The sequence below is a fragment of the Poecilia reticulata genome, chromosome 4, assembly GCF_904066995.2.
Source record: "Poecilia reticulata chromosome 4, P_reticulata-male-v2, whole genome shotgun sequence".
Classification (NCBI taxonomy): Eukaryota; Metazoa; Chordata; class Actinopteri; order Cyprinodontiformes; family Poeciliidae; genus Poecilia; species Poecilia reticulata.
Window position 1 is genome coordinate 22,154,147 of NC_088833.1, and position 15,260 is coordinate 22,169,406.

The 15,260-nt window shown below is 38.9% G+C and overlaps 4 protein-coding genes across 4 annotated transcripts; all 4 read right to left on the reverse strand.

Annotated features, from left to right (window-relative positions):
- Window positions 1-9: 9 nt before the first annotated feature.
- LOC103463673 (protein LTO1 homolog) lies at window positions 10-2,008 on the reverse strand. Its single transcript, XM_008407201.3, has one exon. It carries the CDS (start codon window positions 1,036-1,038, stop codon window positions 595-597), a length of 444 nt encoding a protein of 147 aa, XP_008405423.1. The 5' UTR covers window positions 1,039-2,008; the 3' UTR covers window positions 10-594.
- A 4,514-nt stretch (window positions 2,009-6,522) lies between these two features.
- LOC103463674 (mast cell protease 3-like) lies at window positions 6,523-9,121 on the reverse strand. The gene is made up of 5 exons (XM_008407202.3): window positions 8,871-9,121; window positions 8,617-8,770; window positions 7,691-7,820; window positions 7,323-7,577; window positions 6,523-7,222 (listed from the first exon to the last, which is right to left on the reverse strand). Exons 1-5 carry the CDS (start codon window positions 8,911-8,913, stop codon window positions 7,070-7,072), a joined length of 735 nt encoding a protein of 244 aa, XP_008405424.1. The 5' UTR covers window positions 8,914-9,121; the 3' UTR covers window positions 6,523-7,069.
- Window positions 9,122-10,224: 1,103 nt separating this feature from the next.
- LOC103463676 (duodenase-1-like) lies at window positions 10,225-13,121 on the reverse strand. Its single transcript, XM_008407205.3, has 5 exons — window positions 11,653-13,121; window positions 11,426-11,576; window positions 11,205-11,337; window positions 10,818-11,078; window positions 10,225-10,753 (listed from the first exon to the last, which is right to left on the reverse strand). The coding sequence occupies exons 1-5, from the start codon at window positions 11,768-11,770 to the stop codon at window positions 10,586-10,588; spliced, it is 831 nt and encodes a 276-aa protein (XP_008405427.2). The 5' UTR covers window positions 11,771-13,121; the 3' UTR covers window positions 10,225-10,585.
- A 41-nt stretch (window positions 13,122-13,162) lies between these two features.
- LOC103463675 (duodenase-1-like) lies at window positions 13,163-14,519 on the reverse strand. The gene is made up of 5 exons (XM_008407204.3): window positions 14,413-14,519; window positions 14,193-14,340; window positions 13,969-14,104; window positions 13,521-13,781; window positions 13,163-13,444 (listed from the first exon to the last, which is right to left on the reverse strand). Exons 1-5 carry the CDS (start codon window positions 14,504-14,506, stop codon window positions 13,280-13,282), a joined length of 804 nt encoding a protein of 267 aa, XP_008405426.2. The 5' UTR covers window positions 14,507-14,519; the 3' UTR covers window positions 13,163-13,279.
- Window positions 14,520-15,260: the final 741 nt, after the last annotated feature.

The following is a 15,260-nucleotide window of genomic DNA, read 5'->3' on the forward strand; positions in this document are numbered from 1 at the left end:
GAGCCATCATGTTGTTTTTTTGACATCTCTTTTTTATTAAAATGTAAACAAAGAATCTTTTTCAAAGCTGGAACTTATTTTAGGTTCGCCTTTTCAAAAAAAATGAATGAGAAAAAAAAACTTCCTGCTCAAGGAAATAATGTGACAAAGAAGAACGTTTTCTAGAGTTTTTCTTTGTTTTCAGTCTCCATCCAGTCGATGAGTACAAAGTATTCAGGGCCTGACAGAGCTGGTGACTGACAGAACTCAACCCACCGTATGCTTACTGCAGACAGAACCACAAATCATTTCCCAACTCAGAGAAGCCACATCAGCTGCCTGATCTAAAGCCTGTTTTAGAAAGCAGCAGCTTCTCCATCAGGCACTGAGGATCCTTATCCAATAAATCCATCCTAACTAGTTACACTCAAAACTATTTTTTGTTCCCCCCAGTTCCTTGAGTTGATGTGAAGTCAGGACAGAACCAGGATGAGTTCTCCAGCCCTCTGATCCACCGGCATCCTCTTCCACTGCTTCCTGTGAGGCCCCCAGTGGCCCACTCAGTCTGGCTTCGTTCCTTCTGGCTCTGCTGCCACGCCAACGCCACTATGTCACTCAGAAAGACGTCCCTTCAGCTGTTCGGATGTAATCCTTAAAGTCAGTAGGCACATTCAGCATCGAGCAGACCTGTCTGAACTTGGCTCGCAGCTTCTCTGTGTCCTCCTGCAGCTTCACTGACTGCGGGTCATCAAGGGGAAACTTCTGGGTCAAATTCAGCAGAGCTTCCAGAGCCCTGAGGCGCTTCCTTGATCTGTCATCAGACTGATGCTCCAGCAGACATTTCCAGCTGATCGCAAAACCATAATAAAAGGAGATCTCAGATGACAGCTTGGCTCCGTGAGACGCCCCGTGTCTCCAGCCGTTGTGCAGCCCCCGCTGGGTCCCCCTCTGGAAGCCCTCCTGGTAGCCCTCACCGCGGAACCTTTCATCTGCGAAAAGAATACTGTCAAACAGATCCTCAGCTCCCTGCTGTCCTGCCATGTTTCTAACGTGATCCATTTCTTCTTCCTTTGTTTAATGGCAGTTCCGGTTTTGGGCGCATTACCGCCACCTTCTGGACTGGAATGTAAATCTTTTTTTTTATTAATTTATTTTTATTAAACATTTCACGAGCCATCATGTGCAGATTGATTGTGCATGCCTTCCTACTTGGCGCTCTCGGCCGAAGCTCAACAGTAGTGAAGTTATGGAGGAATCACAACGACGCTCAGTTTCTGAATTGTTAAGGGAGGCTGCGAATAGGTTGGATGAGTTGGAACGTGGTAAGTTTTTGGTAAACTATACTTCTGTAATTTTGTGGAAGAGGTTAATCATATTGTCATTTCATTAGCAACCACCTGTTCAGCTTCTCCAACACAAGGCCCCAGGGCCAGGCCAACGCGCAATTGGAGTAAGTGTTCTTTTGTTTCTCTCCTTGTGTTTGTTTGACATGCAAAGCATTTGTTCTGGTCTGAATGCAAGTCGACAGCTTACGTATGTTTTTGTTTTTTTATCGTTCGAAATTCTACCACTGGGGGAATTTACTTAGCTTATGTTCACCCAAACTAAAAAAAACCTGTTACCCCCGTCGCCTGTGGTGGCGCTGCACCAAGAACTACTGAAGGAATCGACACAAAATCTCTGAAGAAGAGCAGCGCAACTTCATTCTTCACAAAAAGTTTTTTTTATTTTTTTTTAAAGCCGGAGCGGTGTCAGATTTTAGCGGTTGTAGGATTTCTTCATTGATTAACATTACTGGTTTGGACATCGCCTGTTACCCGCTAACGTTAGCGACGCTCCTGCAGGCGCCGTTACTACGCGGTGAGTCTGTCCACTAAACCAGGCTGTTCCAATGCGGGATGAGCAGGAATCTGTCAAAACGGTCGCAGCGCCATTTTTGTCTTACGCGGTTTCTATAAACATGGCTTTAATCAAAGCTGAGAAAATTGCTGATGTTTTTAAGTATTCTCCCTTGAGATAAACCTATTAACAGTTTTGTTTCTATCAAGATGCAAGAGGACTAAGCAAATTCCTTTTCCATATTGGTGAATAATAACATCCGCTGTTAATTTGATATTTTTGTCAAAATGTAAGAAACCATGACTCGTATACTTTATGAGACATATGAAATATGTCATCCTATTTGATGATTAAATGTCCAAGTCATGGTTCCCAATGACTCAAAATCAGTGTGAAATTGTTGTGTATAGATGATGCACCCTCATCCCTATTCCCTTTTAATCCTTTTTATATTTTTTAGCGATTTGTTTTTGTCAGAATTTAGTCATTTTCTTCAATGGCTTCCAAGTCATGTGAGCTATTGACTCCAAATCAGTGTGAAATTATTCTGCTAGTCCGTATAGATGAAACACACTCATTGTTATTCGGTTTGACTACTTTTTTTTTAAGGTATTTTTATATTTAAAAAATGTTTTTCCTTCAATAGCTTTCAAGTCATGTGACGGAATAACTTGGAATCAGTGTGAAATTGTTCTACAAGACCAGAGAAATGAGGCACACTCATTTTCATTCCATTTTGAAGCATTTTTAGGTAATTTTATATTTGAAAATATATATTTTTTATTCACCTGTACATATGCTGCCACCTTATTGTGGTGTATGTATTTGAGTGTCCAAGTGACTCTAGGAGTTATGCTAGAGTGACTCTAGGAGGGGCTTCCTACACTGTGTTTGGTCACCCAAGGCTAGAGGTCCTAGGTGATGAACCAGACAAATAGCAGCCCAAAAATCCTTTTTGAAGAACACAATCAATAAATGCAGTGTTCCCTCGCCCGGACACAGGTCACCATGGCCCCACTCTGGAGCTGGGCCTGGAGTTGGGGCACCTTGGGAAGCACCTGGTGCCCGGACTTTAACCCATGGAGAATAGAGAGCTGAGTCAAACGGGAAAGGTCTCAATTTGCCAGGTGATCTACTTCACTACCTTCATCTATGGCATAGGCATAAGGGTCTTGACTGAAAGAACAACATTACAGACACAAGTGGCCAAAATGGGTTTTCTCCTTGGGGTGTCTGGGCTCTCCCTTAGAAATAAGGTGACAAGCTAGGTCATCCGGGTTGGACTCGGAACCGCTTCTCCTTCACATCTATAGGAGCCAGTTGAGGTGGCTCGGGCATCTGGTTAGAGTGCCACCTGGACGCCTCCCTAGTGAGGTGTTCTGGGTATGACCCACAGAACCCAGGGAGAGACCCAGGACACGCTGGAGGGACTACATTTCTTGGCTAGCCTAGGAACGCCTTGGGATACCCATGGAAGAGCTGGCCCACGTGGATGGTCAGAGGGAAGTCTGGGCCTCCCTACTTAGGCTGCTGACCCCGGGACCCGACTGCAGATAAGCGGAAGAAGATGGATGGATGCATGGATTTTTCTTAAGGTGTTTTTCTGGATCTGGTTAATCAAGGTTCTTTTCAGACACTTAGCATCTCACCTGTCAAGTATGCAGGTGGTTAAATATACCTCCAAAGCCAGCTAGAATAAGGTCCTTAGTTGCAATGCCAAGGTTTATCAGCAATTTTTTTCCCTTTATTGTATGTTGGGGTAGCTGAAAAACATTAATTAAAATACTAGTAAGAATTTGTCACATATTTTGACACTTGTACGTATATGTCAATATCTTCATAGCATCAAGAACACCTATAACTGGTGATTTTGTGGGGATACACCCGGTTGATGGTGAGCTCTTTCATATGTTGAAAATATTGTCTTTATTACGTATGTAACTCTGGTGTTTTGAACACTTCATTATTTCCACCCCCAGCTGAGGTTTCGAGAACTTTTTTTTCAGCCGGACAAGTGTAAGGCATCAGAGACGGACAAATCCCGTCTCTCTCCCGACATATACACACAGTTTCTGTTGCCTTGCGTCGAAAGATTCCTCGGTTGTCCCAAGACGACAGGACAAAGAGTGTTTCCAAAGAGCTGGACTGGGAGAAAGGATATGTTTTCGAGGTGTGTTAGTTACGCTATTGTTGCTTAACTATTTTGCTTGTCTAACACTGTAAAAAAACGGTTGTACTTCTAGAAAGTTAAGTGTGTAGGGTAACAACAAACTGATTCTGTGTCTATAAAAGCCAAGACTGGTTTGCAACACATCCAACAGTTTTATTTGAACAAGTTTGATGAAGTCCTTATAAAGCTCTTTCTTAATCACTGTTAAAATTTAATGCTTTTTTATCTCTTTTTTTTTTTTTTACTTTTTAGAGTGCAGCAGTGCACTACTACTGGAATGTGTTTCCTTTTAAGCTACTTATTTTGAATTGAAAACAGACAGAAATTAAGTTTTGTTATTTCATTTAGTGGATGTCAAAGACTTCAATGATAAGAGTTTGGTGGGTAAGTTCCTTTTATTTCTTTTTTTCATTATTTTTTTGTTTTGATGTGTTTTATTTTTCAGGTGCCTTCAAAGCTCAGATGAATTTACTTACTGCCTCTATGATAATTTTCCAAAGTTGAGGAATGGTGACGAATACGAGCTTCTGAAAACATCTGGTAACACGAGATCCAGCCAGCTTGGATTACACTGTCCTAACGAAGGATACAGTGTAGAATACCTGAAGGAACCGAGCACCATGATCTTTCACTCCTCTACATCTGGCCTGTTCAGTCAAATATCAGCATGGAACTGGTAACTATATACTTTTAGCCAGTGTTTTTTTGTACTTTGAAATTGGGTCACTGACCTTGCACTTGAAATCTTTGCTTACTACTGCACAATAGGAGCAATCGGTACATTTCTGGATTGAGATTTTTGGGTGTGTACTGATAAAATGCAAGACATTTTGATAAACAAAATCACTGTGATAAATCTATATATCTAGAGAGACAGATTTTTAATCTTTATATGTCTTTACTTTCTATGAAGGGAGAGAATCAGAGTCATTCTGACCCATTCCTTGGACCACTGACACCATGTCTCGTTTGTGGAGAGGAGTTTCATTTTTCACAGATAAGGATATAAATTACCTGTCAGGAAACGGGTTACGGCAGTAAAACAGGTTTAGTAAAATGCTGAGGACTCGAGCTGCTGAAATGGGAGGTTAAAGCTGAACCAGCTACGCTGGAGTCCCTCCCCCCAAAAAGGGCCATACCCGACTGCTGAAGTAGAATGGGAAAATTAGAGAAGAGATGCCATCCTAGACTCAGTGATTAGGAGGTGCTGGCTCCACACCCGTGAGGGTTAAGCATTTTTGCAGTAGTAAAACTCGATACACTAGATTATTTTTATTTTTATTAAGTATGTAGAGCTTTTGAATTTGTTGAAATGTGCCATGCGAACGAACTTGACTGGACCTAGGCCAGTGATCGGCAACCCAAAATGATGAAAAAGCCATATTGGACCAGAAAAACAAAAAACAACTCTGTCTGGAGCCGCAAAAAATTTAAAACTTATATATGGCTGATAATGAGGGGTAAAGTGTTTATATTAGCCTATTATCAAAATGACTACCATTCGTGATTAAATGTTGATTTTCCCTGCAGTGCATCCTGGAAGGAATGACGCACCACGTGACTCTGTTGTACGATGTACTTTTTTAATATGAAGATCAACAAGGAAAAGGCTTTTTTTATTATTATTATTTTTTTTTTCCTTTTGGAACTCGGAAAATTTGCTCCCAATTGCATTTTACATAACGATCACGCTTTGTAAATAATCACCGTTAAGTGTGCGATCAAAAACAACAAAACGAAACGTGCTTAACGTGCCCCTTATCTGGGCAACAAACGGAGTGCAATAAAACGCAACCTGCAGGTTTAAAAAAACTGCTAAAAGGTAAAGTATATAAAATTAAATTAATATGCTTTAAGTTTGATTTCTGCACAAATGCCAAGAAAGTCAGTGCAATGTTAAAAACTAGCAGCAGCATCTTTTGACACACAACCATCCTCAGACCTGAGCAACAAAATACAATAACGCTAAGTGTCAATCTAAATGTATACTGACAAAAATCACTGATCAATTTATAAAAACAACCACTTTATTACTAAATATATGTGCCTATGACAGGATTGTGTTATGCGTTTAATGTGACTTCTGTTTACGGACATCACTGGACATCTTCTCAACATCGGGTATGTTGTAACTTTAATCTTTATGCGACAGCTAATGTAGCAAGCCTTCCCTGGAAATGTTTTTCCACATGACCGTATTTTTCAGACTATTAGCCACTACTTTTTCCCCACGTTCTGAACCTTGACGACATCTTGAGGACATTGAGCGCCATTTGGAATGCCTCAAATGTTTTCTTAAAAATCTGCTGCCTTGACACCCCACCATCAGTAGAAATGTACTGCAAATAAAAAGCAAATTCCACTGTTCAAAACATTGCACAGTGGAATTACACACATTTTCCAGCCTTTATTTCTGCTAATTATTTTGGTATAACATTTTTGATATCAAAAAATAAAGTTAATGAAAAGTGTGCTTAATACCTGCTGTTATTTTCAAAAGGGATGGTTGTCCTGAGAAACAACTCTCATTCAAATTCAAATTGAAAAGTACTTTATTGATCACAAAGTTAATTAAATGTTATTTTAACTCCTTTTATCCAAGATTCTTCAAAGCTGTTATGGATGGTAATGACTGTGGGCAGGAAGGATTTCATGTACAGATATGTATTACAGCAATTATGAAGAAGCTTCCAATTGAAGATACTCAATATTATAACGAGGATACTCAAAGTTACACATCATTTTCTTATTAATTAATAGAAATGCGTTATTGAATTGGAACATATATTCATATTTTCTGACATTGTCCTAAGATAATAAGTCATTTTTTGCCAAAAGTATTTTGGCAAAAGATGACTTAGGTGATTATTTTAGGAAGGTGATGACATGCAACTCCATGAAGTATATAATAATGATGCCAAATCTCAAACTACGATTGCCTAAGAATTTTTGCAGACCTTTTATGTAACTTTTAAAGGTAACAAAGACTTTACAGTGGAAGAAACTTTACATTTGAAATATAGAACAATTTGTCGGTTTCGCCTTGGGAAGTAGAAAAAGCACCACGTAAAGGTATTTTGTCTAATTTTCATTCAGCACTTTTTCAATCCACTGCCTGAAAGAGTCAACACGTGTGTAAACATCAGGGGTCCTTAGGTCTCCACATCGACGCCCGGAGAAGGAGACGACACCCGCCGAAGCTCCGTCACACACCAAGGGGCCTCCTGAATCCCCCTGCAAAACAGCAATTCAAGAAATATTAACAATTACTAGGTTAGGCCACCTGTGATATTTGATTCTGCTGAACATTACTTTGTATTTTGACCCGCCTTACCGAGCAGAAGCCCTGTATGTTCCGTGAACCCATGGAACAAACCATCGATCTGGCTATGGGAACTTCTCTCCATCTTCTCTGACATGTACGTGGTGACATAATTGTGACATTGACCTCCTGAAGCCTGTTTGCCAACGTCCTGTTGTCACCTATGTCCCCCCAACCAGTTGTGATGCAACTACTTCCCGTTCTGAGGCTTCCAGACCTCAGAGAGATCAACTGCACTTCTTTAGTAAGATTTGCCCTGCTGCTAAGCTGAGAAATTATGAAAAGAAAACAAATGGCAGAGTTAGAGGCTAATGCTAATTCAATTATGTGTAGAAAGAAACAAGATTTACAGATTTAGAATGTAACATATTTGACCCAACCTTCAACAGCATGATGTCATTTGCAAGTTCAGTGTAGTTCGGATGGGGAAAGGATCTGAGAACACGAAGGCTCTGCTTTGCTGGCTCATTGGCTTGCAGTGTATCTGCTCCAAGCACAACTGTGTATGGTCTATAAGTCACAGAATAGCATTACAAAAAAAATAAATAAATATGAAAACTGTAGTTGTCAGTGAGAAGGAAAAATAAGTATGGGTGCGCTGATTGCAGTTTTCTGGCCGATTGTTGATTACTGATCCTTCAAAAGCCTGACCCGCCGATTCTGAATTTGGTCAATACCAATTTGTTTTGTCTGAAATGTTACTAAATATAGCAAGAAAGTCACCGAGTTGATAAAAGTGGGGTGACTATTGATAACTGTAAACATGCAGACATGACCTGGTGGGCCGGTCTGTCAGTCAAACCTCTCACGGGAGAACACGTTGACAGTGGTTGATTTTTAGACCTTCTCTGAGGTAGATAAGATCAGCTTCACATGTAAGCATCAGCCGATCACCAACCTCCCTAATTGAAGGAAATTGGCACGGATAAATTGGCTGGCCAATAAACCAGCGCACTCCTAAAAAGGAGTTGTTTTTTTATGACAAAAAATTTTTTAGTTATGTTCAACTGTGTTTATTTTTATTTGTATATTATGAGGGAAATATTTATCTTTTTTTACAGCCTTTTTGACCTCTCCTTTGTTTTCTGGAGATCTATAGGTTTCTTTTCATTTTTAACCTTGCAAAAATGACACTAGCAGGCAAAGTATAACTTTGTGCTACACTAAGTGTAAGAAACAGTGAACATTGTTACCGTTCTCTCCAGAATCTTCTTTCTAGGATCAATTCTTGGAACAGTTTCTCGTTTTCTTATTGCCTAAGAATTATTTTGAATTTCTTAGATTTGTAGCGGTGAGCAAAACTTACATCATTAAGTCGCAATGTGCTGCTGTGAGCACAAAATCTTCTCTTAAGAGCACTCCGCCGCAGATATGTCGACCTTGGATTTGCAGTGAGGCCATGTACGGCCGCGAATGGGGGACAGCATCTTTGCCACCAACAATCTTGGTGCCTTCAGCTCCTGCAATCAAAAAAGAAAAATCACTACAGTCCTGCATTTTGCACCCTGATGCTGGTTGCATGACTGCAACTAGTTTTGGCATAATGGTGGTGTGGCTTACCCTGGAAAGCACAGAGCAGCAGCAGTATGAATCTGAAGGTCATGGTGTCCTGTGGAACCCACGGTTTGTTCTCTTAGCTTTATAGCATTTTAAGAATCGGAAGAAAATAACTTCCTTATTTGCAGCTTATTTGCCAACAAGCTGGCAATGTTTCTGTTAGGTTGGTGAAATGACAAAAGACACCTTACAAAACTTCTGAAACAAGTTTCAAAATAGGATTTTAAAACCGAAATAAGTGATCTGCAGTACAGGAAGAAAAATAATGGAAGCAGAAAATAATTTTTTTTCTTTGCTAGTGGTTAGTTTTAATCCTCAAACTTTTTTTTTTTTTTTAAAAACGCATCCTCTTTAGACATCTAAACGATTTCCTTTTTTCAGCTTGTTGCATCAAAGTTTGGTTGAAAAAATTGTGAGAACAAAATGTGACTTAATGCCACTTCGTTTTTCCACTGAACTTCTCCAGCTGCAAAAAAAATAAAATAAAAAATGCTTATTCCACAGCAAAATGGCTTTTACTAATGTAGTCATTTTCACTGCTTGTATAAAGAAACTGCAATTACTTTCAGAATGCTTTGCAAAGGAAAAGCCCCTCAACATGAGAACATTTGGAATTAGCTAGAGTGAAATATAAAAAATTATTATTTTTTTTTAAATACATGCATCAGAGAATTGTGGACCACTCAGAAAGTAAATGAGGTTATTTATCAACTACTAAACGCAGACAAAAGCTGTATGCCCAAATCCATATTTTAAATTTGTTTAAGCAAAAAAACCCCAAAAATTCATGTGTTTTCCTGAAGCAGGCAGTTACTATAAGGATGTCATTTCTCATGAAATCTCTGTAATTGAAAACTAAATAAAAGTGTAAAGTATCACTAAGTTATGATTGTGTCTAACACTTTAAAGTTGAACCAATGTTTGGCATATTTATGTGAGGCTGATGAGGCGAATGTTATACAAAATCATCCTTTTTTTGAGCTTTTATTACGTTACGAGGTCAGATGGTGGCATCTGAGGTCAGATGCCACCATCTGACCTCATAAAAAACCTACTCGGATTATTGCTGTGATTCATTTGATTTCCATTTGAAAAATCATTTAATCTCACATGGCAGCTATTCAGGGATGCATAAACACTTGCTCATGCAAATCTCCACCTATTTACCGACATTTCGGAGCTTCAGTTCGCCGTCGAGCTCCATCCTCACAGAGCACCGATCTGCCAGCCTAACGACGGCTGCGCTTGTCATGCAAACTACTTCTCAGAACAAATCTGGATCTTCTGAAATCTTGGAGAAGCATTGCTGTGCGACGTGTTGAAAGGAAAGTGTGACACAGGGAAGGAGCACCAGATATAGCAATTGTGCAAAGTCAAATTTATTATACTTATATATATATATACAGCATTCTCATATCAAACAAAGGAAACGAAGTTAGTTGCTTGTGCTATAAACTGGAAAATACTTAATGCCTCCAACCCATTCGAATGCATTTGTAAGATTAAATTAATGGGCAACAAGGTTTAATTCTTGTTTACAAAAGATCACAAAAGGTATGTTTTTGTGTTTGATATATTTAATTGAATTCATATATTGATGGCATATTTTTTCATAAAGATTATGCCTTTAGCTTTATTTCACAGTTCTGCCACCATCTGACTCAAGCACTGAAATGAGATGAACAACTTCCTGAGCAGGAAAACCTCATGTAACAAGTTTACGACACACATTTATTTGTTTTGATAATGCTGTTGATCCATTCAAGATATTTGGATATGTCTGTGTAGACGTTTGGTACATCTGGGTAGTCGCAGTTTTTACCATTGTTGAATGACACAACACCAACAGCTACCCCGTCGCACACCAGAGGACCACCGGAATCACCCTGTAAAAATATTAGTTTTATTTTTACATTTACATTTATTTTTATGAAGAGCAGTAACACTTACCTGACAAAATCCTTTGTCTGTGTCGTATCCACCAGCACAGATCACATTGGAAGGAAATCCAGCCCCCCATTTCTCCCGACAGAGTTGTGGATTTAAGATAGACACATTCACCACTCTCAGGTCATCCACAGTAAAATGGTTGGTCCCAGTTTGACCCCATCCAGCTACAGAGCAGATCTGATCATCTTTAAGGTTTGCATTGGAAGACGTTGGAAGTGGAATAGTTTTCACCATGTAATTTAGCGAAGCTTTCCCGGACAACTGAAGATGTACAAACCGACAAGAAATGGCTCATCTTTTTTTAACACCATCTCCATTAAATCTATGTAATTTATATGTGCATTCCAAATGTTACATTGCATGTGACTTGTATTAATATATACTTACTTTAAGGAGCATGATGTCATCACCAAATCCAACATCTTTATAAGTCGGATATTTGCAGACGTGTTCAATCTTCACTGGGCTCAAGTTCCTCTTTGATAGCTTGTGGGTTCCCAGAACAACATCCTCTGGTTCCCTGAAGCATTAGAAATTGAAATTCTTATGGTCAACAGTCACAGTTTTTATGGTCATCATTCAGAAACAGACATAGATGAAGAACTTACTCTTTAGCACAGTGTGCAGCAGTGACCGCAAAGTCCTCGCTCACCAAAAATCCTCCACACACATGATGACCCCGTTTGTTTTGCACTGAGACCATGTACTGCATTGAGTTCTCGGGTGCCTTTTCCCCATGTATGATGTCACTCCCATGGACTGCAATAATGAATGTAGGGAAAAAAATCAGCTAAAGATGTTTTAGTTAGGAAGCAAAAGGCAGAAGATTTCTTACCCTTTTGTCCAAGAGATGTCACAATGTGGAATAGCAGTAATATACCCAGGCCGTGCATGGTGCCACCACTTGTGGGTTGTGTTTGTGTGGCTGGGATTTTTATAGCATATTGCTCCATTGGCTAGAGTCATTATCTAAAATCTAGATCATTTCCTTTACCACATATGCCAGTAAAGACGTGAAAAAAAATATCTAAATGTTTCCTACTCCTATCTAAACAATCAATAGACCCCACCCCGGATGGTTCAGATAAAAATATAGTACTTTCAGAGTGAGTCTCTATTGGTTGGAAACTTACTCTAACTCAGTCTTAATGTTACTTAGTAACATTTAAAATTACCTTTTAGTTTTACTTCTGCATTAAAAAACTTTCAGCTTCTTGATATTGATGATCTCTTTAGTAAAATTTGGCACCAAGATGCTTCCATATATCACTGCTTTTCTATGTTATGTCACAGTTTTATGCTGCAATGGTTGTTTTCAGCATTTTATTAATCGGCTTTTGTAGTCATTCATTTGCTTTTGCTTATGTGGGAACTGGACAGCAGGTACATCTCAACGTTTCATCTCACCACAATGAACCTATTGTTATTGTAAACCTTGCAGTATGAATCCAACACAACACATGTGAAACGTTTATCCAGTACATGGATACATGTATTGGTTTTAAAACAGGACTATTTGAAAAAGATATATAGTCAAATACTCTTTGAATCACCAACAGGTGGCAGTGTAGTAATGAGGATATATCCTGCCTTCTCGGTCAGCTTTTTGCTGGATTTTCTGAGATGGTTAAAATTTTTCATGATGTCACATCTATCCATCTCATGTTTGTATCTTTTATATACTGAATGAAAATCACAAACATATCTGGTCTATTAGGAAACATTGTGGGAAGAACAACCAGGTAACACATTTATTTCTCTATTAACCAATAGTTTGGAGGATGACAGGGGATTACAAAACCATAAGCTAACCTCCTATTTCAACACAAAGTATGTTGAGAAAGGAGGTTAACTAGAAAACAACTAGTTCCTTCATAAGAGGAGTAAAGGACCAGAGATATAAGCTGCATTTCCATCACAAATTTGTGCAAAACATTGTTTACATTCCACCAATGTAAAAAAAAAAAAAGAAAATCCCTCAAATCCCTCATTTACTTAAAAGGGACTCTTTAGTTTAGGAGGTCCTGAATACAAACATCTGATATAAGTTTCTCTGTAGAATGGTTGGACTAAACCTTAGAGATGAGAAGCTCTTTCATCTGTGCGAAGCTTAAAGTAGAGAATCTGCAGTTATGCATCAACAGGAGTCGATTTAGGTGGTTTGGACATCTGGTCAGGATTCCTCCTGGGCATCTCCCTTTGGAGAGTTTCCAGAATGTCCCACGAGGAGGACGTCCCGGGTCAGATCGGACTCCATAGACCATATATACAGTATATTACTCTCGTTAAATATATACTTATATGTTTCTGTTGAGAAATAATACAAAAAAATCTCACTTTTAGCATTTAATTTCATTTTGCTTTGCTTTATTTCATAATTCTGTAGAATACCAGAAGTTGACTAAGGCATTGAAATGAGATTAACAACTTTCTGAGCAGGAAGACCTTCTATAACAAGTTTGCTACACACATTTCTTCGTTTTCACAATGTTGTTGATCCATTCAAGATATTTGGATATGTCTGTGTAGACGTTGGGTACATCTGGGTAGGTGCAGGTGGAATTTCTGTTGAATGACACAACACCAACAGCTACCCCGTCGCACACCAGTGGACCACCGGAATCACCCTGTAATAATATTACCAAGTTTTAGTTTTGAATTGACCAAATTATTTTGTTGCATGTAAAAGGTAACATGACTTACCTGACAAAATCCTTTGTCTGTGTTGTATCCACCAGCACAGATCACATTGGAAGGAAATCCATTCCACCATTTCTCCCGACAGAGTTGTGGATTTAAGATCGACACATTCACCACTCTCAGGTCATCCACAGTAGAAAGGTTGGTCCCAGTTTTACCCCATCCAGCTACAGAGCAGATCTGACCGTCTTTAAGGTTTGCGTTGGAAGACGTTGGAAGTGAAATTGTTTTCACCTTGTTATTTAGTGGAGCTTTCCCGGACAACTGAAGATGCACAAAAAGACAAATACCAATGCAGCTATTTTTTAAATAATTTGACTAAAATAGTCTTGAAACATGCTTCATCAAGACGAAATGTAGCACCGCAGCACATATAAAATCTATGTAATTTATATAAATGGATGTGCAGTACATGTCACATTGCATGTTACTTGTATTAATATATACTTACTTTAAGGAGCATGATGTCATCACCAAATTCAACATTTTTATAAGTTGGATATTTGCAGAAATATTCAATATTTCTGCATGGGCTCATGTTCATCTTTGATAGCTTGTGGGTTCCCAGAACAACACGCACAGGTTCACTGAAGCATTAGATATTGAAATTATTATGGTCATTAGTCACAGTTTTTATGGTCATCATTCAGAAACAGACATAGATGAAGAACTTACTCTTTAGCACAGTGTGCAGCAGTGATCACAAAGTCCTCGCTCACCAGAAATCCTCCACACACATGATGACCCCATTGCTGCACTGAGACCATGTACTGCATTGAGTTGTCAGGTGCGATTTCCCCATTTACAATGTCACTCCCATGGACTACAATAATGAATTCAGAAAAAAAAATCAGATATATTTTAGTTAGAGAGTAAAAGGCAGAAGATTTCTTACCATTTTGTCCAAGAGATGCCACGATGTGGAAAAGAAGCAATGTACCCAGGCCGTGCATGGTGCCACCACTTATGGGTTGTGCATGTGAGATCATTAGGCTGAGGTTTTTATAGTATATTGCTCCACTAGCTAGACTCATTATCTAAAATCAAGATCATTTTCTTTACCACATAGGCCACAACATAAATGTGAAAAAAAAATATGTGCACACGTTTCCTCCTCTTACATAAACAACCTATAGGTCCCGTCTTGATGTTTCAGATAAGAGTCTTAGTTAGTTTTTCTGATTAAGACTATTGGTTGGAAACTTGGATAACTCAGTCTTCATGCCACTTAACATTTCAAATTACTTTTTAGTTTTACTTCTGTATTAACAAAACTTTAAACTTTTTGGTATTTACGATCTCTTTAGCGACTTTTGGCATCAATATGCTTCCACATATCACTGCTTTTCTATTTTGCATTCCAGCTTTCTGCTGCATTGGTTTTCAGCATTTTATAAATAGGATTTGTTCATTTTTGTAGTCATTCATTTCCTTTTGCTTATACAGGAACTGGACAGCAGATACATCTAAAGGTCTCATCTCACCACAGTGAACCTCTTGTTAGTGTTTTGTGTATTTTTGGCCTTGAAATGTGTGTCCAGCACTTGTTAAACATCAATAGTGTAAGGTCAACAATTTGAAAAAGATGTATAGTCAAGTACTCCATTAGAGTCACCAACAGGTGGCAGTGTAGTAATGAGGATATATCCTGCCTTATGGGTAAACTTTTTGCTGGATTTTCCAAGATCACTGTTTCCCAACCCTGGTCCTCAAGGCACACTGCCCTGCATGTTTTAGGTATTT